The sequence below is a fragment of the Micropterus salmoides genome, unplaced genomic scaffold (assembly GCF_014851395.1).
Source record: "Micropterus salmoides isolate LMB-PRFRI ecotype aquatic unplaced genomic scaffold, ASM1485139v1 Ms_hic_scaffold_5, whole genome shotgun sequence".
NCBI lineage: Eukaryota > Metazoa > Chordata > Actinopteri > Centrarchiformes > Centrarchidae > Micropterus > Micropterus salmoides.
In genome coordinates this window covers 26,213,461-26,238,901 of record NW_024044237.1, presented here as the reverse complement: position 1 = coordinate 26,238,901, position 25,441 = coordinate 26,213,461, and the positions used below count along the sequence as shown (strand labels likewise).

The 25,441-nt window shown below is 40.2% G+C and overlaps 1 protein-coding gene across 2 annotated transcripts in view; it reads left to right on the top strand.

The window, feature by feature from the left end:
• The window catches only part of rab28 (RAB28, member RAS oncogene family), a 30,522-nt gene extending 5,592 nt beyond the window's left edge, over positions 1-24,930 (top strand). The window contains exons 2-8 of one of the 2 annotated variants that reach the window (XM_038699802.1): positions 234-330; positions 3,204-3,292; positions 5,385-5,514; positions 18,106-18,209; positions 18,312-18,389; positions 23,327-23,403; positions 23,496-24,930. In XM_038699802.1, the coding sequence (XP_038555730.1) occupies positions 234-330; positions 3,204-3,292; positions 5,385-5,514; positions 18,106-18,209; positions 18,312-18,389; positions 23,327-23,403; positions 23,496-23,517 (597 nt within the window). In that variant the 3' untranslated portion in view covers positions 23,518-24,930. Of the gene's footprint in view, positions 1-233; positions 331-3,203; positions 3,293-5,384; positions 5,515-18,105; positions 18,210-18,311; positions 18,390-21,631; positions 21,743-23,326; positions 23,404-23,495 lie in introns of those variants that run through there. The other variant, XM_038699803.1, reaches the window with a different exon arrangement.
• The last annotated feature ends 511 nt before the right edge of the window (positions 24,931-25,441 follow it).

The following is a 25,441-nucleotide window of genomic DNA, read 5'->3' as shown; positions in this document are numbered from 1 at the left end:
AGCCATGCTGTGCTTTTAGCTTAGTTTTTGTGTTATGCATATACTGTATGTGTGAATACTGTTTATTAGGCAAATACTATGCACTGAATCAAGGTTTCTCCTTTTTCCTGAAAGCCTTTTCTTTTCAAAGCATTTAACTACTTTAAATTACATATTTATTTGGTCCTGTTCATTGCTGCAGAGGTGTTCTGGCACTCACTCTCCGTGTCTCTCCCTTTGTCTCTCTGTTTCAGACATCACTCACCACCAGGTTTGCACAGGAGGCCTTTGGGAAGCAGTACAAACAAACCATTGGCCTGGATTTCTTTCTGAAGAGAATAACCCTTCCAGGTGAGACACCTTCATAATCTTTTGGGGGTGCTCGCTTGTCTGGAGACTCAGCACGTGTTGCACATAGTGGCAGACTGCAGACTTGTTATTGATTCAATAAAATACTGAGCATATGTATTTGGCAATATTGTTCTTAGACTGGCTTATTGATTGTAATACTGTTTCGACCTTAACATTTTGGATGGTTTTGTGTACTTAACATTACCAGTGTTAAAAAAGATCCAGAATATTAACAAATAGGCCTGCTGTTCCACCATTACTCTGTCATATTTGTATTTCTCGTATTTTCTGCTGCTGTTCATATTTTCTTGTCCTTCCATTTCCAGGCAGAGTTTGTTCTTCAGGTTAACTCGGGAGCTGAATGTGTCTTTTCTGGTAGCTCCTTATTGTAGAGTGTCTGCCACTTCTCAGGCTTATTCACTCTGAAAGCTCTTCTCTCCAGAGCAAACAGCACACTTTTTTTTCAGATTCCACAAGGCCAATGGACAGCTTATGTCCAAACGGGCAAGCCTTGCTCATAATTCTGTGGGCACAGTACAGAGTAAATACATTAACATTTTATATCTATATTGCCGATCCCCAAATTCAACTGATCTTTGTCCTGTACCACATAAAACATTCATGTTCTTATTTGTTTATGTTGAACTCCCAGAAATAAAGCCACAGTCTGTGTCCCCTTTAGATCTGTAAAATAAATGTTTATTGACTAATCCTATATTTAGACGAAAGCACTCGATTTGTACTTCCAACCATGTGAAATGGGGATTTTCAGCATTTAAATGGCATTTCTAAAACTCTGCCAAGGCCTAAGCTCCAGAAATCTGCAAAGTGCCTTCATTCTTTCATTACTAATAAAACAACATTAAGCAAGGGCAAATTAAGTGCTAAAAGTAAAAGTTATGCTGATTTGTGAGTTGGCTGAAGGATTCTATTTTGATTTTGTGTCAGTTTCAGCTTATGAGACTTAGGAGAACTAAACCCCCAAAAATGTTGTGGTGGAGTTGGGATGAAAAGAGCCAACCATAAGCACAGGCTGGGCTCAACTCCTTAATGTGAACTTCAACAAATGCTGTTAATCGTTTGACTTCTCTTTCCAGTAAGTCTCTTTCCTGAAACAATCACCGATCTCTCGAGTGTTAAACTGTAACCCTTGTTTAAATACAGTGCACATACGTCTGTAACACAGGGGGCAGCAACAACACCGGGTTCAACACCAGAGCAGTTAAATGGCCCATTTTCCTGGGAATTGGGTGTTGATGAGCTGATGAAGAGGAGGGTGGCTCTGCGAGCTGGGTGGTCCCAAACTTCGTTAGGACCCCCACCCTGCCTTGTATTGGAGATGTTGTGTGGCTCTCCGGGTCTCTATGGGGCTGTAAGGATCTTTTGCAGCAGGGGGAGAGTAGCCTATAGCCAGCGCTGGCCCCTCTCACCATGAAGGCCCAGCCTGTCAAACTTAATGTACATTTTCCAACGCAGGGAGAGGTGAGGCAAGGCCGACTGGCACACAACAGCCTCCTCTGTGTGTGCTCAATATAACAATACCTCTTCCAGATGTCTCTGCCAAACCAATGAGGTACAGGCGGTGAAGGGGATTGAATAGAGGTGAAATTTACTTGATAAATCTGTCAAACTCTGTGCATCCACTAAGGACAGTCATCTTATCAATGCGCCTTCTGACCTTGTTATCGGTTTTAAGGTTTATCTATTGGGCTCACTATCACTGTTTATTCTTCTTGCAAAGGATTAGCAGAAAAATGTTCTGTTCAGCTCTGTTGAGTCAGCGTGAATGTTTGAAACATAAATAAAGCTAGTGGCCAAACATAGTGGATAGGTGGGGATGGCTCTTTATAACACCAAGGAACCGTTATTCATTGCACTCCTCAATGTAGCTTTACATTGACACTGTATAGTCTAGATGTAGTGACTGTGAACTTCAGCGTTTCCTTCCTTCGCTTTAAAAAAGGGACTTATGAAGGGTTTGAGTCGTCCAGCCGTGTCCACAGTGTACGCTCTGCTCGCCATCGCCGCTCCAGCCCAGCGCAGGGCCCTCATCACACCAACATAAACTCCTCGCTGTCTGGTCCTCCCTCCTCCTCTTTTTTTGACTTTTTTTTTTTCAACCACCCCTTTCATTTTCCAGAGGAAGAAAATATTCATTTGGATTTGGTTTTTGTGCCTGTCTTTCTCTCCCTCCCTCTCATTCACTCTTTCTTTCTCTTTCCACAGGCATAAAGACAAGACTCTTCTTTTCCTCTTATTTTGTGTTTAATTATTGCTATTTTCCTTAACAGCACATAATTCACCTCACTTTCCTAACTTGGCAGGATATGCTACAATGCAAACAGCTCTTCACAGGCTAATAAGAAGTCATTTTTTTTTACTGCCAGGGTATTGAGAATGTTTAAATTAGAGGGTAAGCGTACCTATTCATCCCCCTCAATCTCTGGGATGGATATTCTTGGATGTGAGGTGTGGGTGACCTGCCAGGCAAGAGCGCATAGCATGAAAGATTCATCGCTGATTTATTGTTTCCATTATGTACATCAACAACATTGACTTTTATTATTCATCCAAAATATAGGCTCCAGTTACAGCTGACTTGTTATTTCCTCAGGATTATAGGCTTTGTAAAAACAAACACGTTAATGATTAAAAAGGATAAAAACATTCACAATGGATACCCATAAATTGCAGCATTATCATTTTTTTTGTTGCTCATTTTGAGTTTTTTTTATTTTATTTAATGATAAGCATACAAAAGTATTTTTAAGAAAAGAAAGAAGTCTAAACCTCCTTTTTATAAAGCTGATGTCTATACATTTAAATTTCCTTTTTGATATTAGATGTATTTCTGTCTCTTTTCTCCACTGTAGGCAATTTGAACGTGACCCTGCAGGTGTGGGACATTGGAGGCCAAACATTAGGAGGGAAAATGCTGGATAAATATGTATACGGAGCTCATGTAAGGTCACACAGACACACACACACAAATACACACCAAACTACTATTGCCACTTATTCTGCCTAACAATCACATCTCTAGTTTGTCCTGTAGCTTCCTCTTCTGTTCTCTGAACTTTAGTCTTAAATTCCTCGACCATTAAAACAAAAATACTTTGACTCCAATAAACTCATGAAACAAATGTGTAAATGTACAAATCAAACTGCTGTAGATATTTGTGAAATAGTAATAGGATGTACAGGAAGAATTAGTTTCCAATTCCCTAATAGTCCTGTATTGGTAACTCTGCTCAGGTTTATTGTTACAGCCTCGGTAGCTTCATTCAGAGCCTGCCACTCCCTCCCTCTGGAGCAAAATAATAATAAACTGTCCTTTGGATTCACAGCGAGTGTAGTAGGTCAACAGAGCTTTCAAAAGCAGTGCATCTCTACTTTTTACAGAGTTCTTACAGTCTGATGTTTTCTGTCCGACTGAACCAATGTTGATAATATCACACACTGTAGATCAATACTGTGAGAAATAAAAAATATACATTGTACTAGTACAAATACATGTAAATGTATCCTAGTTTGAAATGCTTTAAAGTTCAATGAAACTAAAATATTAAAAGTAATGCCCAGTAGTTGACACTAATCCGCTCATACATGAAGGAGCATAGGGAAAAATAATGCTTTTCCTTTGGAAGACTCAACAATGTGTTGATTATAATGACAGCTGAGCTCTCTGCAAGCACTGTCATTTGTGTCTGTGCGTACGAGTTTGTACATGTGCCAGCAACGTCAGCAGGTAGACATGCTATATGTGACCTCCAGAATGTCTCTAGTTTGAAGAGGCCTACTTAAAGACTATAGTTCGTCTAATCGGAGATCCATACTGCAGCACAAGATCTAATATTTAGGCACAGACAGGAAACGTGTCACCATAAACCAGCTATATGCAAGCCCACTTCTGTCATGTTTGTCTATAGAAGCTAGATAAACATTAGGTTGGGAGGTTCTTTTCCGTTCTATGAATGTACCTGGCTTTAAAAATAGTGAAAGTGACATGTTTTTTGGGGGCATTTTCTGTGCCCTGATAGTTTGTACTGTATGTTATCCACGTCGGCAGGACTGTCTCCTTCACAAGCAAAATGTCGTACATCATTGCCACATTATGACACTTTGCTTAGGGAGTTTCTCATCAGCGCTGTGTGCAACTTTCACACCTATTGTTCATCACTGCGCGTCCTGTAATCAATCATGGCTGTTCAGAGAGACTCACAGTAATTGTCAGAGACCTATAAGCTGTCGTCACCGACCTTGCGTGTTGTGACAGTGTGTGTCTGCCAAACAAAAAGCAACAGACACCCCTTCAGTCATGTTGCATCATGCAGTAAAAGTCATTTACCTTGGCTCACGTTCATTTCCAGCAAAGGTTTTAAGTAGTGATCTCAGATAGTTGAGCTATGTGATGATTTGTCTTGAATTACGCCAAGAGCTCTTGTATCTGTGTTTACACTTTGATTAATTTATGTGTTAATGTGTGTAAACAGCCCTTTCAGGCCTGAGTGTTTGCTCAAACATGGCTCTGGTGGTGTTGCACGAGTGTTTGTGCAGTGCATACAATGTTGAGTATTACCTCAATTATTATCGGAGGAGGAAAATGTCTTTGGGCAGATGGTAGATAACCAAACCCTTACTTCTTCACCGAATTCTGGACTTTGCATACAAAACTGGACACTGTGAATTTACAACCACACTTTTCATTTTAAAACGGATACATATGAACTCACACATATGTATCCGTCAGTCTAAGAACAATGTATCCTCACTTACTTAGATCATAATAGTAATGACCCTACTCATTATGTGTGAGTGAGTGTGTCCCCTTCTATGTGAGTCCGTCCACTACTCTAAGAAGAGGAGCAGTGCCACCTACTGTTCCCTTGCTCCCTCAATATTTTTAAAGTTAATATGAATGAATATGTGAGTGAATATGAAATTAAGCTGCATACTTATATCCAGTATTTCCAAGTGAGGGAGTGTGAAGGTGAGATGCTCAAATCAGTCTGAGGACGGTGCCAACATTGTTCCTTTATGCGTTTCCAATGCAGGGGCTTCTCCTGGTTTACGATATCACCAACTACCAGAGCTTTGAGAACCTGGAGGATTGGTTCAGCATGGTGAAGAAGGCCAACGAGGAATCTGATATCCAGCCTGTTGTCTCCCTGGTTGGGAACAAAAGTGAGAATTACACATACATCAACACATAAACCCCTTGTTTTTCTGCAGGGAAGAAGCATTACAGTAGTTAGTTTGTCTATCATGTTTAGAAATTGCTTTATTTTCATTTCTACCAAGTAGCTGCAAATAGTATTAGGTTATCTTATATTTATTGGACTGAGTTTTCGCATTTTGCGTGTCTGTGTTTGTGCGTGGAGGAGTGAGTGTTTGATGGTAGCAGACGTGTTTGTTAGAGCACCAGATAACTGATCGGTGTGATAAAGACAGTTGATAAGAGAGTGAGGTTTTGGAGCAATGGGAATGCTGATGTTTGTGAACTCTGGGGAGTGACTGAAAATGATTTAAGATCCCCGGGCCAACGGACCTAGGGCACTGCTATCTGCCCCCCCGCCCCCATCGTCAGTACCTGTCTGGCCCCCTCCAGCCTGAGCCTGCGCTCCTGTACTGAGTCGTTGGTTAAGAAGAAGAACTCGATGTTAACCAGAAGGCTCTCCTCCTATCAGCCTGCACCCATCGACCCATCTCCAAAATAAAGACTAATAATGATGACTCTTTTTAAACATCCTCATGACAGATGTGGAGTCATGGCTGCCGCCGTGTTATTGTAAAGTGGGGCGTCAGTGTGTGTGTGTGATGGTGACTGTCCACCTTCCTGGGCGATGATGAACGGTCAACAGAGTGGTGCCTGCACACAGGAAGCTCTCGCTAATGTTACTCAACGGGGGACCACAGGTCACGGTTTAATTCGCCTGTCTGGAGCAGATTCTCTTGTTTTCGCATCCGTTGCATCTCCTAATGCCCCGGCTTTAACGGTGGGCGCCTCTGTATTTAGGCTAGGTTTTGAGTTGTATGGGTGAGTGTGTGTACTGTAATATTTAAGTAGTGTTCATCCCGCTGTCAGGCTCCTCACCCCCACACTCGCACAGTCATTCTCCCCTTAATGGCTCTATTCCTGAGAATGGCCCATGTGTGTTTTTTTCCTGTTCCTACAGGCTGAAAAAAAGAAAAAGAAAATCCCACACAGATTGCCCCGCTAGGAGCAATCAATTACCTTGCGAGACTTTATGAATCCCTGAACCCTCCCATGGACTCGTTTTTTTTTTCAGGGAGCTTGAAGAGAGTTAGTCTAACTATCTAACACACCTACTTTTTTGTTTTCTCTTTTAGTCTCTTTAAGTATTGCAGCGTTTTTGTTTATTCTCCGACTTCAACACTTTGCAAACATCAACAATAAGTCGAACATATGAATATACAGCATTCTTTTGGGAGTGGAGTTTAGCTTTTAAATGGTTCCCATGATGTTGGACTGAGTGAGGCAACATGTTTGTGACAACTGAAATAGAAGTACAGACATAACAAGGAGCTTATAAAAACACTACAGATTTATGTCTCTGTGAGGGCTTGTCTTAGGGGAGATTGTGGTGTTTCACCACTCAGATTATTTTAGTGTTTCCACTTAGATAAACTTAAGGTGAACACTGGCTGTAGATGTCATGTGCATAGTAGTACTTACTGTAGTTGCTGGTTAGAGCAGAAAGAGTTATACATATGCAGCTGTAAGGTTTTTTTTTTACATCTACTAAAAGCCCTGTAATTATAAGTAGTCTTTTTAACATAGAGTCAACATGGAGGCTACATTCAAATGCGACTCTGTTTGAGTTACTTACAGTACATGTGCTACCATATACATCAAGCTTAAATTTCCTGAATTACCCCGTGCCTGTCTTCTAGTTTAATTTGAACACTGTCTTCTTTACCCAGTGTGCTGTAATTGAGCCCATGGACCAGACTGGTTCATTAATGATGCTGTCCCCTCCTCTCCTTACGCTGGCCTGACTACCCTCCTGTGCCATGTCACTGCTGGGGAACAACCTTTCCTTTCTTTGGCTTAGCATGGCCGGCTGAGGTTAAGTGTGCTTGTTAAGCACCAGTATGCTGCACCCCCATGCCCTCTACACTGCTGCCCAGAGCCTTGTGTTAAATAATGGCACCACTTGTAACAATTCAGAGAGGAAACCAATGAAATATTTTATTGAAGGCACACATATGCGCGCACAATTATTTATGCAACTGCATGCACACAAAGACACTCACAGGGAAACGTGCATTCGGTAAAGCGACACACTTGTGGAGTTTCTGGGAACGCATGGGTAATGGAAGAATGCTAAACTCTTGGTCTGTCTAAACATACTATAACTGTTTATTACAGCGCAGTCCAGTGTAACACCGTATGGTACACAGGAACCTCTCAAGAGAAATGTTGGCTTGTTGCGCAGTCATCTTCTCCACCACTTGAGTGTTTCATTTTTAGTAGACTAATAAGTGCTGTGTGTTTTGAAAGGGCTCCAAACGATAAATTCTGTTGCTCTTTGCTTAACAACAGCTGCATTTGGCCTGTTCATGACTGTTTGCCTTTTAGATCAGAAGTCTGAAGTCACTGATATAAAAAATATGGTACACAAGTCCTAGGTCCTAATCCATATTTAGCACGTTTTTATGTGTTGTAACATACATTATCACTGAATGAGACCATCGCCATTTTAAAATGGCTTGTGTTACAGTTTCAACTTAGAACACATATTTCTTTGTAGACATTAAGCCAGTGTCGTTTATCAAACCAATTTGTTTTTATTAAGTGGATCGCAGGACCCCTGCTCGCTCCCCACCCATCACCCTTCCCATTGCTAGCACTCTCTCCCTCAGGAACTCCAGAGCATCCATCATGGGCTTGTACAGCCCTTATTTGGGTGACTTAAATGGGTTCAGTTCTCTTAACCCCTCCTCATCACTCATGGCTTTTTGCTCAGAGGTTCTAACACTGTTCACTGCTGATCCACTCAGGCCTGCTATGGGAAACGTTCCTTTCTGTAGGGAGATAAGGTCCCCGCATGAAGAGATTTTGTACACTCAATTACATCTTACCTGTCTTTCGCTTCTGCTGTTTCTTTTTTATCCTTTCTTTCTTCTCTAAGTCCCTATCTTGCGTCCATCTCTAAAACACACTTGCACATTCATTTTCATCTCTATGCAAACATTAACTCCTTCAATCAAGCACTTAGGCCAACTCTTAAAGCTTATCTCTCACATGTGTAGGCTAACAATTCTGCTGTAGCTGCTTTTACTTACAGTAATGTCTTTTCATTGGCTCCTTGTCTCTGTTGTGTTTAACAACATGCGTGTGTTTGCTTTCTGCACGCTACGGCAGATCTCGCTGTATTCCCTTTCCCGTCGCACTTCTCTCTCCCCAGTTTTCCATTCAGCCGTGTGAAAGTTAAAGCGATACATGGATCTCCCCTAACTCTTCATTCTCATGAAGCGTGACCTTGCCACCAACATTGTTGGTCTTGAGTTGTTTGGCCTCTTGGCAAGGTCTCAGGTTGAAGTTGAAGCCTTCCCCCTCCCCAGCTCTCTCACCCCCCATCACCTCGCTGCCCCTGTAAAGCTGCCACAGTTCCTGTCTGTTTAGTGCAGGCCTGCACATTTCTTAATAGAGAGATGCTCAGAAGTCCAGGAGTGCAGAGGAGCTCAATGCGCTTCTGTTTTTGGTTTAGCTCAAAAATGTTTTTCCTGGCTCAACCCACTCATACTTAGGTCCTCTTACAACAAACTAAAAGGTCCTAATTGCCCCCAAGGGAAAGGTTTAGCCACAATAGACATGTGGTGGGACAAAAGCCCAGTACTCTTACCCAGCACCCTCACCCCTCCCCAGATAGAAGGGATGAACACGTCAGCAGTGTCTGTTTTGCACTGTGGGTAGTGCAACCACAGGTTCGACGCTGTAAAACATTATATATACAGTATATAGAGCGAGTGAGGCACTGCGTATGGTTGGATAAAGATCTGGAATGTTTACAGTTTACTGCAAATCCAGTGTTTCCTGTTTCTCTTTGGATTTTATTAAAGGTAAAGGGTCAGAACAGATGTGTGTATCAAATTGTCTCAGTAACCGCACTGACTGTAGCCTGCTATCTTTATTTAAGTCTGGAAAGATTGGAAATTCAGGTTACAACAAGGATACGCAGGGATGATTGAAAAATTACAGCTGTATTATACTGCAGCTGATAAGTTGGTGTAAAATCACAGCTGCTGAGACATGTGTCCAGCAGTGATGAAGAAATACTTTTTCTTCATTTTTGTTTGTTTAAGCCTACTCAGGTGGCTGATAGGTGGTCTGTCCCACATAGAGCAATGCAGCGAGTGCCAATCCAGTGCCCTGATGCTAAATTAACTAAATGCTAACATTTAATTGTAGCAACTGTTTGACCCAGCTCTGGTCCCCACACTCATCTCTCTTGACTCTCATGCCTGTCGAAACATGGAAAGTCCTCATTCATTTTAGCCATCCATAAAGCAAATATTGTTGCACATGCAGTAGATGATCAGTCTTCGCATACCTTCTTGTGTGGTAAGTCATGGGCCATTTGAGTTGCACAGCACAGCTTAGCCACCTGACCTGAGTGCAGCCTGGAACCCTCATCACGCTCAGGCTGTACTTTATTTCTCCGCTGCTCCACAACATTGATATGGAGGAATTCCTGGAAGGGGCCTTGCTGACACAGGGTTGGGTAAATAACCGATTGATCTGGATCCACAGGCATATATTATAAATGTATGTGAAATATCAACATAGTTTTCCCCTCCTTTTTTTTGCTAAATCTACTTTTTTGGTGGTGTGAGATATTACATCACTGTGTTTGCACCCTGCTACTGCCTCAGGTTTTAACTTGGGTCAATGTTTGCTCAGGCAGTCGTGAGCAGAACACACTTTTCCATGTTAACAGTTCACTGCTGTGGCTTAAAGTTGAATATGTAGGCCCGTCCAACGCGTCATTGCTCATAGGAAGACTTTATAATTATGAATAGACTTATAGTGATGCGATGCGTACAATTATGAAGGCTCCCCTGTGCTCTGTATAATTATTGCAGCTCATAGTTACGCTGCCGGCTCACAGAGGCATGTAATACAGCTCGCCCATAAAAGACCACTTAGTTTAACAGCGACAGGAGAGCCTGGAGGACATGGCCAGTGAAACCCTGGGCAGCGTCTTGTGCGGTCGGCTCAGAACTGGGCCTTTTGTTCACTTTTCACAAGTCCTCTGAGCCTGTTAACCTAGCCTGCAAGGCCTCCGGCCCCATGTTTAACTGTAGCAGCGACAGCCTGGGCACTCCAGCTCTCCTCCTACCTGTAGAGCTACTGCTGGACACTCTCTGTTTTACATTCCCTGACCAGGGAGGAAGACCACATTGTTTTACTATCCGCCGTGGAGGATCTGATTATGTTTTAAAGTGTGAATGTGTGTGTGTGTGTGCATATGACAGTGCGTGTTTGCACGTGTGTGTGTGTCTGCACATTGTTCCATGAAGAACGATCAAATGACAAGATGAGCTGTGATCAATGAGCTGTCGACAGAACACTTCTGACCTAGTGGAAAGCGAGTCCCTTGACGGTCCCGGCCCGTTTCAGGCCACCGAGGCAGGGGCGCCGCAGCACAAAGAGCGCTCTGTCTCTGTCAAGATCCCCCCCAGGACTCCTGCACGGGCCCCGCTCACCTCGACAACACCAGGCTACTAACAGCACTTCATCTGTCTGTACTCACTCAGAAAAGTCATGATAGTATTATTAACTTGCATTCAAGCTTTAAAATGCAGAATATTTCTAATTATTCCTCCACGATCTTTATTCTGATAGATCTAGTTACACAGTTTCCAATGTCATCAATAGCCTTACAAAATTTGCTACAGATCGCTGGAATATAATGCAGCTGTACTGATGCATGAATCATAATTTCCTCGTCTGCGTCTGTTAAACTGTAATATAACAATCATTTTCAGTTTCAGGTACTTTCGCATTAAATTTAGATGCTCCAATTCTCCGAAAAGAAACATTGCCTCCTGTCAACAATACATACACTGTTAAGGTCTAATAGTGCATAGTTACGTGACTGAATGACTGCATAGTGTCTTAAAACTAAAGAAAACACAACCTTCTCTGTGACGCTTCTGTATGATAATGTATTTCAGAAAAGTTTGCATTATTTTGTCCATATTTTAATACAGATAGAGAATTATCACGTCCTTCATATTTCACAACGCTCTGTTTTATGAGCTCTCTCCATGTCATGTAAACCAGTTGGACCCAATCATTTAAATGCTTCACATAAACTCCACTAGTCATTTTGTTTTACTAGGCACTTGTGCTGCGAAAGTTAAATCAATGTCTAATTCAATCAGGCATCACAAAGAATGATTCATTATACTTTTACAGACTTTTTAAGCTAGTAAAGGTTCCCCTGTATCTTGTACCAGAAAATTTTAGGGTAAATAAAATGTCACTTGCAATTAATCTTTTCTGTTCGCAATCAGACTTTGAGGGAAAATAATTCTGCTGCTTTTCTAGACTCCTGCAGTTTAATAATGACTTTAGATGATAAATTTTAATTTTTTGTAGCATTTTATTTGTAGTTCAGGTTGGTGGTGGGATATATGACACTGTTTTGTAAGACTGTTTTGTACTAACTACACTGAGAAATATGTTACACAGCATTTTTGGACTGAATGCTTTACTGTAATGTGGGTGACTTTTAAAGTTACCCTGTGGAGTGTGTGGCCACTAGTGGCACTGGTGAGCATTGGTTTGACGGACGGGTCATCGTATTGTTTGTATCTTGTGCTCTACTAACACGCATGAGGACACATATTAGTGATGCAAGCTCAGGCACAATGTAAGGGGAGTGTGACTGCATGTCAAGAGTTGCCGACAGTAAAGTGCCTTAAAAGGTGGCAGTGCGCTGATAAAGGAAGAGAGCCTCAAATTGACAAACAGTGCAGGTTGTCAAATATTCAAAACGGCAAATGTTATAGGAAGGAAAGGCATTCTCCATGTTTGAAAGTCCTAAAGGATGCATATAATGTATAGATGACAAACAAAACCATGCTTGTGTACAATGACAATTCTTTTGCAACATTTTATTTTGGCAACATTATACAAAACATTTGTTTTGAAATTCACATTTATTTTACAGATTCATACATAAATACTTGACTAAAATGAGCTAAGAACAAAAACAATCAATAAAGGAGTCATTTTCTATACCATAGAATTTACAAGAGTATTTAGATCAGCTAGAGATCTCAAATTCCTCAATTAAATTTGCAGACTACTGTATTTGCTGGTGCAGAAAACATGAAGGCCTTCTTTCCCATCTTAGACTTTGCATTGGGGATAGACAGCAAATTATGTCTTGTGATCTGAGATAATGGTTGCAAGATGATCTCTCAGAGTTTGCAGAGATGATTGCTCAGAATGGCTTTATAGATTAAAAATATATACCAATGACTCTGGCGATGTATGGACATAGGATGTGCTATAATTAAGCCAGCATTTGAGGACATTTTGCTGCTGCATTCATGTACAGGACTGACAGCACTGTTCTTATGCCATTTGACTTTTAAAGCAGAGCGTAGCAGCAGAAACTCACAAAAGCCCATTGAATGTCAGAGCTGCAGTTCTGTTTTTTAGCTTAGTGGTGCCTGGTGAACAATGTGCTCAGACAGTTGTAAGTCATTCAATTAGGAGTTGGACTTGGTTTGATAATCCTTGCCCTTACTATACAGTCTGAATTGGTTCATGGTCATCATTGCGGGGAAACTGAGGCAAACCCTCTTAACAGGGTCTTAAAGGCATAGTGTGAGGTAATGTTGGAAGTGATAGGTTCTCCCCTGGGGTTGATTAGGCTCAACCCTGTAACTTTCACTTAATGTGATATGACCCCTCAGAGCCCCAAGTTTCTGACAACACACACGCCCCAGCACCATTACTACGACACACACACACACAGCTCACACATTCCACCCTCGGCCCTTCAAACTCCCCGCTGCACCAACTGCTGTTTAGTTTAAAATGAGGCTGCCGGCAATTAACTGTGTTATGTCAAGCTTATTCTCTGGCTGTTGCTCGCTGAGTAAACTGTTCCAATTGGTCCCCAGCAGCTGACTCGGTAGAACAGTAAGTAGGTGTCTCTGTTATTACAGCATGGTTTTAAAAAGCCCACTGAGGATCACACAGTGCAGTATAGGGTTTCAGGCTGCTTGTTGTTTTATCTTGGCAACATGTGTTGGTGAACTCTAAAAGAAAAACCCATCCTTGAATTCTCATATTGCCCACATTTGACTTGTTACTGTATCAATGAGAGCAATAATACAGTGTGTCTGGAAATGCAAAAAGGACACTGCCAGAAATGTTTTGGTTCTAGTGTGAATTTTCACTTTTAGAGTGTGTAACTCTTTAAAGAAGAAATAACACAACTCTTTTATTCATCAATAAAACCAGTAGCTTATTGTGGACAATGTTAGGTAGGTACTGTCCTATACTGAAATAATTCTAATTATTATAAACCCATAATTTTGCTGCCGTATTTAAAAAAAAATCCTACTTGCGTTACTGTTATGCTATGTTTTAGCATTATCATGTAAATGTCACTAGTGGCCACAGTGGCAGTTTTTTAAAAAACATATGAAGTTAGGTCTGTTTCTGTACCTGACTTAAAGGGATAGGTCAGGGTATTTTAAAGTGGGGTTGTATGAGGTACTTGGCTCGTCCCCAGTTTGGAGAAACAGAGGTCAAGCTAAGCAATGTACTGCTGTGGACAGGGTCAGTAGCAAAACATATTTTAGCCACCTAAAAAAGTGTACACTGTGTGTTTAATATTTTCAGCTCTTTACCTTGCCGTCAGACAGCAGTGTCCTTTGGAACTTCTTTTTCTCAGCTGTAGAACTTACATATTCCTATACCAGTGGTCAGAAATAGGCGGCCTGCGGGCCAGAACTGGCCTGACAACAATAATATGTGGCCTGCGGCCAGATTGCTTTGATAGCAGAAAAATAAAAAATAATTAAATTGATAACGGCTGGTGCTGAAATGGACCTCAGTCATGACAGCTACAGTTACTCACACAATCACTTCCTCTAAAGTGATTGTGCCTCTAAAATAAAACCACGAGAACATCTTTTGCAGCAATGCTTCTTAATTGTGAAAAATTGCTTCTTATTGTCAAAGCAATATCTAGCTAAAGTTTGCTATTTCCATTTTTAAGACAAATAATGTTATTTTTTCCTTCAAAAGTTACGAAGAGTACATATACAAGCACATTAGTGTCCCAGTTTTGAGTCTTACCCCGGTTTTGATCTTATTTGGGATATGACGTTTACCCAAAACATTACAAACCTGGTTTAACAGAATCCAGGTTTCTGATCATGTGTGTGCAGGTGTGTCTTAATTCCTCAACATCTAATTTCTTCCATACAGAGAATGTGCAGAAACCTTCATAAGGTGTTTACATGCCAAAGTATCTTGGTTTCCATCAGAGTACTCTGATCCTAGCATATCAAAACCTGGATAAGATGTTTACATGCGCAACACACAAGTGGGATGCTCCATAAACCTGATCATAACCAGAATACTTGAGTGCATGTAAACACACTCATGGACTCACTATAAGTCATCTTCTTTTCAGGGAAGTTGACAAATCAAACGTATTGGTTTAAAAGCATGCTCTAGGCAGATCCACAAAAATCTAACCGCCTTACTAATTTCAGTTTTTTTACTGACATACAAAACTCTCCAAGTCTGTCTGGTTTCAGGATAATCAGGTCTGCCAGTGAGAGGATTCTTTCCATGAAGGAGCTAAGCTGACATCACCACAAGCAATGACTTGTGGAGAGGAACATCCATATTTTCTTCTCATTTGGTTGTGTTCCCATTTATGTAATAGGTCGCCGCAATAACAAACCAGTTATTTACGGTAAAAGCCCGATTTATCCATCAGATATTAATCTGAACTGTTGTCTTGTAATTCACTGCAATGACAGGCAGACCTTTTAAATAAACACTGACGGTGACCAGAGCGAGGGAGGGCCATCGCTCTTGACGAGTGATGATCCCCTCCGCTATCTCTTATGTGCTCGGAGGCCTAAACAGTTTATTTCGTGTTTGCAGTCACTTCCTAGGGGTTGTTAAGCTGATGTACAGTTTGACAGAAATAGAGGGAAACCAGATCATCTGAGGAAGATTGTTTTGAACTGATAAGTAGAAATGGGTACATTAGGGAGAAAAATGGAGCAAAACACTAAAACTGTGGGATTAGTCTTGTATTCAGTACACAGACAGATGCCACATGCTGCAAAATTCTTATGTGTGAGAATGTGGGCCCACCTACATTATTATGTTGTGACTAAAAGGAGCTGCTTTCAAAGTCATGAACTGTACCGAGAACGTGCAAAAAATTGGGGATTGTCTTTTTATGCATTTTAGTGTAGTTTTCCAGCAGAATATGTTGACAAAGTAACCTCACCACAAGGTCCATTTAGTAGATGTTCTGGGGCTTTCATTCATATCGTATGATCTTAAAGTTTGCTAAGTTGTCATGGAATTGTTTCAGGGTTTTTTTTCTGCGCACTTTGACCATAAAATGTTCAGAAGAAAATGGAAAATTTGGAAGATGGAGATTGGATTAGAGATGGAAGGCAGCTAGTAACTAAATCTGCAGCTGCTACACATCAACTGACACTTCAATACATTTTTACTCTTTAAGTGATATTTCAAATGCTGTCACTGCTTACGTAACAACTGACAATTATTTACAGTGCACCAGGCTTCGGCAGCTTGTTGTACATCTCTGGCGCTTTAACTTTAACTGAAATTTCAAATGCCTTCACTGTTTACAAGTAATTTGACATTTGTACACTGAAAATTCATCATCTTTCTGTGTTTTTAAACTGAAAAGTCAACTGCCTGCAGTGCTTGAACTGGAAACTAAAATGCCAAAAGCCTTTTAAGTAAGACTTTTTTAAGTACACTTCAACAGACACTTCATATTCTTTCATTGCTTCGACTGACACTTTAACTGCTTTAAGTGTTTCAACTTAAACTGCCATACAACATCTCACATGCAAACAATTAGCATTAACACTATTAACTTGTTTACAGGGTCTGCACCTGCACATTTTAATGTAAGCAAGCACGCTTACATTTTGCCACTTTTAGTTTTATTGCTGTTATTTGTATTTTCCCTGCGGCCTAGTACTAAATTTCCCCTGCCCTTGATGCCTCATGCCCACAGGCAGGATTCCTCATCTCACTCACTTGTACATCTTTTTTCTTTCTTACAGTAACGTGCCTTCCTTAGCTCCTGAGTCACTATGTTAACGTTGGCTAATCTGACTGTGACACATGATTGATAACCTTTCCCAAGTGTGCAGGATCCAAAGGATTAGCAGTGTTTACTTCTAGTAGCATGCTGGGTACCTCCGCTGTTAATGACTGGAATTAATAACCTGCTGACGCCTATGAGACAGCTATGTTTATGCACGGGCCGAGACATGACAGTCTGCCCTGGACATTGAGTAGTTGTAAAAGTGTCTGCCCTTGCCCAGAAAGGTTTGTGTTTATATGTCACTTATGATGATGGTAATATTCGTTTTAGTCTAAAATGATTCTTTCCAAATGTATTTTCTGGTCGCTGTGGATTGGCCTTTAACATTTTTGGGTCATATGACTTACTGAGATATTAATAATACAGGATTAGCGCAGTGTTTACATTTCTTCCTCTCTATGTATCTGTCTCTCTCTTTCTATGCTTCTGGCTTTATCAGCCCTCCTTTCCTTCCTCACACTCGCACACACACATACACACGCATACAAAGGGGCATGTGAACGGGGTAAATCCTTGACAACTTCAATGAAACCTCACACAAAGAGTGAAACTCGGGGGGATGAGAGAAATGCAACACCGTACAGTAGCCTGACCTCCTCCAGCTACCATAGTCATCTATGCACCAGATACCGGGCGTGGCCGCCTTTCCGCACAAAGCCAGAAATAAAGAGCGTAGCTATTGCTTTCACCAGCAAGACCCCCAGGTGACCTTCCTTATCGACCCTAGCATGACCCCATAGTGAGGAAGGAGAGAAGCAAAGCACCCAGTATCGCTGCACAGGAGTCAAATGCACATCACAATAGCTAAAAAGGAAGGCGCTGTCATTGTGTGCTTACAGTAAATCAGCGTGAAGGTGACAGCCCCAGTTCTTGGGCCAGGGTGCCCACCTTAAAGGCCCGGCACAATAAGTCAAACTGTTTTCTCCATTTACACTCTCACTGTGAATGTAGCCTGAAGACTTTGGTCATCCATGTATTGTTTCTAAAGCATTTCTCCACAGCTGGGCTGGTTTGTCTGTTTCGGGTCAAACAGAGGTTCATAGCTTCGGGGTTCAACTGTAGTAGGTTTACATTGAGGAATGTGTCGCATCAAACTTTAATACCAGCTGGGAATTGAAGCTTGGAGCTACTGAATTGAGCAGTAATTGAGCGGTTTGAAAGCAACATAACAACTGAATTATGCTTTGTTTTCACGTGCATTTATGTGCACTACACTAGGCAGATCCCCTTCCATCTTAACTCAAGTGTAAACAGTTATCTTTTCTGTTTATGTTCAGATATGTGACAGTTAACCCTGCGAGAGGGCTGTATTACCACTGTATAAATCCATCTATCTATTTTTTGTACGTTTTCTTACATGCCACACTGGTTTCATCCACAGTTGACCTGGAGCACATGAGGACAGTGAAGGCTGACAAACATCAGCGTTTCTGCCAAGAGAACGGCCTCATCAGTCAGTTTGTATCGGCCAAGTCGGGGGACTCGGTTAGTACAAGCCGATTCACCAAGTCATGATAAAACTGTGGAGTACAGAAGGACTTTGAGAAGAATTACCATGTCTTACTTTTTTGTTATCTCTTTCTCCAGGTGTACCTTTGTTTCCAGAGAGTGGCTGCTGAGATTCTTGGTGTAAAGTTAAACAAAGCAGAAATAGAGCAGTCCCAGGTGAGCCATAATGCCATCAAAGTTTTTCTCTCAAATTTCATCACCGTTTCTATGCAGCTGCCTCTTCAGCCACATATTAAATGGCTTATTTGCTTCAAACTAGGATAAAAAATGTATACTTATTTTTCTCTGCTTAACCAGCCTCTGTTGAGGGATCACTCTGCTCTTAAATTTATTATTGATTGGGAAGGGTGAAAGTAGCTGGTGATTTTTTTCCGAGTTCCTCTCTCTAAGCATTATGTGTAATGTTATGCCTGGACTTAAGGGAGGTCACAGTGAGTGTGTTAGGTCAAAGGAGGTCACCACACACTGTAATGGAGTTTGTGTAAACATGAGTTTGTTACGTCTGCCTCCTGTGATGGTCTACCTGCCACTGACATTGCCCATCTGTAAATAGACCCACATTGACCACATTAACGCGTGAAGTCAGAGGTTAAAGGTAGGCAGTTGTAGGAGGTTAGGATTGGCTGTCTGATTTATTTGGTTTATCTCCCACCGTTTTGGGCCAAAACAGGCTCTCAACTTGCCAGCCAGAACAAGGTGTCCAGCGGTGGCAGCTGTAGGATTTACAAGGTCACCTCCCCCAGAGGCATTAATCCTGGGTCTGATATGACCGGTTGGAGCCACACTGGCTGGGTAGTGGTTGATGAGCCTGGGTGCTACAGAGAGGTCAGGCCCCCCAGAGAAGGGAGAGCATGTAAGGGAAGGACTAGCCAAATTCTCAAGCCCCTTTCCCATCACCAACACTGCTGCTGACTAGCTGAAAATGACCATCGACTAATGGAGCTGTCCATCTACTTTCGTCTTCCTCCCCTCCCTTGATAGCTCTGTCAATAAAGCAAAGTGCTTTAATCCAGGCTAATCAAGCAGGGTGAGAGGCTAGATCCAATTTGCTCCTCATTGAATGGGGCTAAGACTAGTTGACAGAAACACATAAAACTTGACATTGTGAAGTGCTTTTTAGATCTGTATATATACAAACTTCTGATGCAGTTTCCTAAGAAAAATACAATTGTAACAGTAAAGCAGTGACCTCATTATGGTGGCCACTAGGGCCGTATCTAACAATAATTTTTTAATTGATTAATCTAATTAATTAATATAACAATTTATCCAAAATAAATTCAAAAGGATTGCTGTGACACATATCACATATTTTATTTTTAATATTTTTAAGTACTTGACATAAAACCTTAAATGGTTATGACATAGATTTATTTAATCACTGAGTAATATGCAGTAAGATAATCACTGACAAACTTATTTTTGCATCAGTGTGGGGCAAAGAAACAATTTACAGACTGTAACAACAGTCATAAGCCATTTTTTCCACTAATACATGGCCCTTTAAGTAAACAGAAAATATAAAACAGCCAAACGTTAGATGAGGCATGGTGTCACATTACATTACCATGACACCAGTGGTGCAGAAATTTTTTTAACATGGAGGCGATGAAGAAACATTTACAAAATCAATATTAAGTGACTGCTACTAAAAGAAACACGTTCCTTATGTTGATAATCCTGATATATTGTGCTTGTGTGGGGACAAAAAGTACACAGAATACTTGTGTCAACAGTATTTCAACAAAAAAAAGATGTTTCCAGAAATTTCAAAGCATAATGATATCAGGAAAAGCAATTTTCTATTTTATTCTATTTACCAATTTTTAACACATTCAGTACATACTGAATGACTACTGGTTTGTATTATGTATATAGGTATTATTTCCACTATCAATTAATCTTACATTATTTTCTCCATCAGTTATTGTTTGCTCTACAAATGTCAGAAAATATTTTTTTTAAATGCTAAAAGATTCCCAGAGGCCAAGTGACGCCTTTTTAAATGTTTTGTTTTGTCCGAGTAACAGACCATAACCTGAAGATATTCAGTTTAAAATGATATAAAATAGAGAAAAGCAACAAAATCCTCACATTTAGGAAGCTGGAACTTGGGAATGTTGCAGACTAAATTTCTGTTTATTGACTAATTGACTAATGTTTCAGTTTTTATATAGTGCACTTAGAAAACCCCCTGCTGTATACAAATTATTAAAATACATTATTGTTGTATAATGTTGTAGAAACATTGACACACTGAGTTTGTGTCACGAATATAGAGATGCGCAGTTCACGGCTCTGGGTATAGCCATAGGGCTAGTGAAGCCTCATTATCAGCTGTCAGCTTTAGAGAGCTGAACATGAGGGTCACAACCCCTGACAGTATTATATCTGCCTGGCAGCCCTCTCCGTCATGGTCCTCTGTCTGTTGGATCAGATAGCGAGGCCACGGATCACTCACTGACTCCAACACCAGGCTTCGGCAGCTCGTTAATCAGACAGCCAACCAGGGCCTGCTTTTCAGCCATGTGGTCTGTTTGTCTTTGGTTATGTAGCAAAGAGTCCAACAGCCTGTTGCACAATTAGGTTCATTATGTACGCCACTGAAGCAAAATCTTATGTATTCATAAAATTTACCAGCTGCCCCAATAGAAAGTTACATTGTAGATTTAAGTCTTAGCTTACAGTATAGCTTTGAATGCTCAGAAAGGTGTAAAGATTTCCATATTGGTCAGAAAATTTGGATAAAGTGGCTAAAAGATCCAGAGGAACAAATATAGCTTGGGCTTATAGTGGCAACATAAAATTAGATCAGTGTACTGAATTACTGATTACTTTTAATGATGAGGGATTTACATCAGGCACACTTTTATTTAATCTTTGGCTCTATCCATTATCATGTATTCATAGCTATTAATGGGAAAGCGACATACTATCAAATGTGAACAATTTACTGTAGTGCCAACTAGGGCTGCAACAACAATCACATTGGGTTTTGGGACATCATGATATTTTCTGAATTTTTATCAACTAATATACTAACAATAACTGTTAATTACAGCCCTAATTTATAGAGTTTTAGGTTCATTTTAAGTTTCATGTGAGATATTTGGGTCATAGTTTTATGTTTTATTTAAAAGTTAAAGTCAGTCATTTTGGCCCAAAGATGGATGTTTTCCTGTGCTAGCTAACTGTCTGCATTATTGTCATGCTTCACTTTTTTGGTCTGTTTCTTACTTTTTTCCCCATTTCTCTCACTTCCGCGACCCTTCCCTCATCCATTCTTATTCATTGTCCACACCCTAACTTTGCTTTGGTCTCCATTCTTCTCACTCTTCATCCTCCTCTCATCATCCTCTCCCATGCCTCCACTACTCTGACGTGTTGAACCTCCTCAGAGGATTGTGAAAGCTGAGCTGGTGGACTACCCACAGGATGAAGGCCCAATTAGACAAGAGAACAGCCAGCAAAGCAAAATATGTTCTGTTCAATAGTTGGAAGTATGTCTCCACTTTTACGCAGATATTTTTCAGTAGATCTGTCATAGATCTTAGAAAGAGAAAACAATTGCCTTGTAGTTGTAGTAAACATTGCAGTCATGGTGGATGTATGTGGTGCCTGTGGTTCAGATTAGAGCTCTAGAAAAGGTAGAGAAACCCATCAGACTAATAGAAGCTAATAACACCTTTAATGTTGGTATCTTGTGTTAACATGGAGTTGACAATATTTTGCTATAGTGTCTTAGGAATCTAAGCAATGTGTGTTTCTCTGAGTTTCATGAAAGTGATGTAGAAAGAAAAACCTTTGTGGCGGCAACAGAGATGACTCCAGTTTGACCTCTTGACCAGCTTGGGACGGGAGAGCACAAATATTCTGACTAGTGTCTTAAAATCATTGCATGGATTTTGAGCCATGTACAAAGAATTGTTGAAGTAATAGTTTTTGGGAGATATGTTTATTTACTTTACTTGCTATGAGTTTTATCAGAAGATGGAAGTCGTGTGTACATTACATATGACGCTACAGCAAGCAGACGGTTAGCTTAGCTTAACATAAAGACTTCCTGGAGTCTCATGGTGAAGACATGTTTCTGCACGTGGCCAAGAAATAGTCTGGCACATAACCCCAACGTGTTGTTTTAACACTTACATTTTTAAACAAATGAGATATAACATGCTGATCAGTGAGCTTTAGCTTTATTTAGCTGGTAAGTCTATTTTGTTAATGTTGGAGAGTGTAATGCTTGTTGTTTCACCCAGTTTCCATTCTTTGTCCTAAGTTAAGCTAACCAGCTGCTGGCTGTAGCTTCATATTTACTGTACAAACATGAAAGTAGTATTGATTTTCTCATTTAACTCTCTGTAAGAAAGTAAAGAAGTGTATTTCACAGGACATCTATTCCTGAACTGTTGATTTAGGGATGCACCGAATGCTCGGCCACTGAAATTAATCGGCAAAAATATATAAAAAAAACAAACAACCGAACAATTCCGTTGACACTGTGGAAGCATTTTAAAATGTCTAAGAAAGACGCAAAAATCGCCGTTTGCAGACACTGTTCTGCTGAATTGTCCCCTACCACATCCACTCCATCTGTGGCTGACTTCTTAGAAAAGGCAACAAACAGTCAGTTTTTCACTTGTCTCACACAGACACTTGTTTCTGAGAAGGCGATTAAGCTAGCCGCACCTAAATTTGGAGTGCACACATATTCAAGCCTTTATGGTAAATCCACTGAAACAGACCAGTGCGAGCTGACCGGAGCTGTCGGGCAGGTTGGCGACTTTATCCTGTGGAAGCACTGTGACTATTTAATTTATGCAGTGGTAAAAATATATAGTATATTCGGTTTTGGCTTCGGCCAAGAATTTTCATTTCGGTGCATCCCTAATTGATTTGATAAAGTAATAAGCTCTAAGCTTTACTTCACCGTAATGAACAGCTAATATCATTTAAAATATATTTTCTCCTCTCTAAAATGTGCCGGTCTTTAATTTGTGACGTGGGTGGAGGTTGATGGTTTGAGCCTATGTTTTTATTGTTGTGGCAGCTTTTTAATTCCATGTGTGTTTATCTGTCTTTCCACCTTTCAGCGTGTGGTGAAGGCAGACATTGTGAACTACAGTCAGGACACCGTGGCCAGGACAGTCAACCCCCCTCGCAGCTCCATGTGTGTGGTGCAGTGACCCCCTCCAACACACACACACACACACACACAGAGTCACTCTTAAAGATGTAAAATTGTCAGTATTCCTCTTTCAGGATCTTTGGGGTGACTGGATGAAATGTGAGTGTGTTCTCTGTATTCCTGCGTGTCAGTTGTACGGGTGAGTTGAAGAACAGACTGTGGCCCTGGCCTGTAGTTTGGATATTTAGCAGGAATGATTTATTTGTGGGTTCACCAAAAACAAACGGGACCTCCAATTTTTTTCAAGTTTACACGTGGCTCTCATTTGACTTCTATGATTCATCTTAATTTTTAAAAAAGTGATTACTTGATTTATGTGTTAGTATGAAGCTGGTTGTTTAAAGAAGAAGGACAACTATGGTAATCATTCACTCTGGTAATTGAAAATATTTTTATATACAAGTACATTTTCCTCTGCCATTGCTATTAGGGGCATTTGTTTCAATGATTAGATATGCTGCAGTATATTTCTAACAACAACAACACCTGAAAGCTGTTGCTACAACTGCAAAGTGGATTTGTTGGAAGAGTTAATGGGACATAAACTGGGAGGTTAAACCAAATGCCCTCTTATACAATGTTTTTTGTGATGTTCTTTTGTCTGTGGTGCTCTTCAGTTGAACAGGAGGGAAATAGGCATTCAAATGCTGTAGTGGACTGAAATGAATCTCTTGTTTTCAATTTGCCAATTAGGGGCTTGCACTAGTAGTGCTGTGACGTGAACTGTGTACTGTTATTTTACATAGAAATATTTAAATTTTACAATCACAATTTACATTTTATATTCTTTTTTCTTCAGATTATATCCTCCCAAAAAAATACATCTCTTACATAGTATCTTTGTTCTCCAGATGTTTTTTTGTATAGTCTACTACGCATTTGATTATTTAGCTTTACATTACCACATTATGAGACATTACTGTTTAGATACCTTGTTAATAAAGTGTTGATAAAGCTAGACGAATATGACTCAGGAAGTACCTGAGTGTGAAGCTGAACATGAGCTGAGCTGAAATGTGCAGCATTTTAGTAGAGGTCTCTACATAGCCTTATTCAACTGTCCGTTATAGAACAGAAAATTGCATTGAAGATTGGCTATAAGGCATGAAATGCTTCACAGGATCTTCATTTTGATCACATTTTAATAGCCTGCTTGACAGTATGTGTATTGTTAGAGACAGCTGGGATATTGTATGTTTAACAAGTCAAAGTAGCTTCTACATGATAGTAGATGTATGCATGATGGAATTTAATGAGGTGTCCGCCTAATGAAATATCCGCCATTTGTGTAAAAATATGTTTGTACAATAAAATCAAACCGCTGCTTCATTTCAAAGCTTCTGTCATTAATTAGAAATGATCAGAACTCATCCTGTAAATTCTGATCACGTAAACAAAATGTACGCTTTAAAAAAACATTAAGAATGTACAGTTTAAAGTCAGTGTTTAGTTGACGTCATAAACAGACACAGTTTTATGATTCTCAATAAAAATGCAACATGGAAAACAAGACATAATTTGTGCAATGAATCTGTCAATAAATCATTTGTTTATAATGTTCTTTTTGGAGTAATTCACTTCTATTAATAATAGTATGTCTCGATTTTTGCTACAGTGGATTGTGTGTAAGAGGCTGTTCAATCTTTTTTGTGGAGTTTCAGTCAGCAGCATCAGACCTGTAGCAAACTCACAGTAGAAATTCATTGTCTCATAATGGACGAGTTTGGAGCAAAAACTTAAATAAACCTAAATGAGTTAATCATTTTCAATTTGTTGAATCCACTGTCTGCTCTTTATATGGGTCCAAGTCGCGTTACTTCGATTAATTATATTATAATAATCTAAGTATAGTAATCTAAATATATTCTAAGCCATATCTCGTCCCTACTGGCTCTTCATCCCACATTCATACTTTGGCAGGTATTACTGTAAAATGTATAAAATTGCATTAAATGTAGTATTAAAATGTATTTAGGTGAATCTAACATCCAAAAGATGTTAGTTTCAATAGTATAGCTTT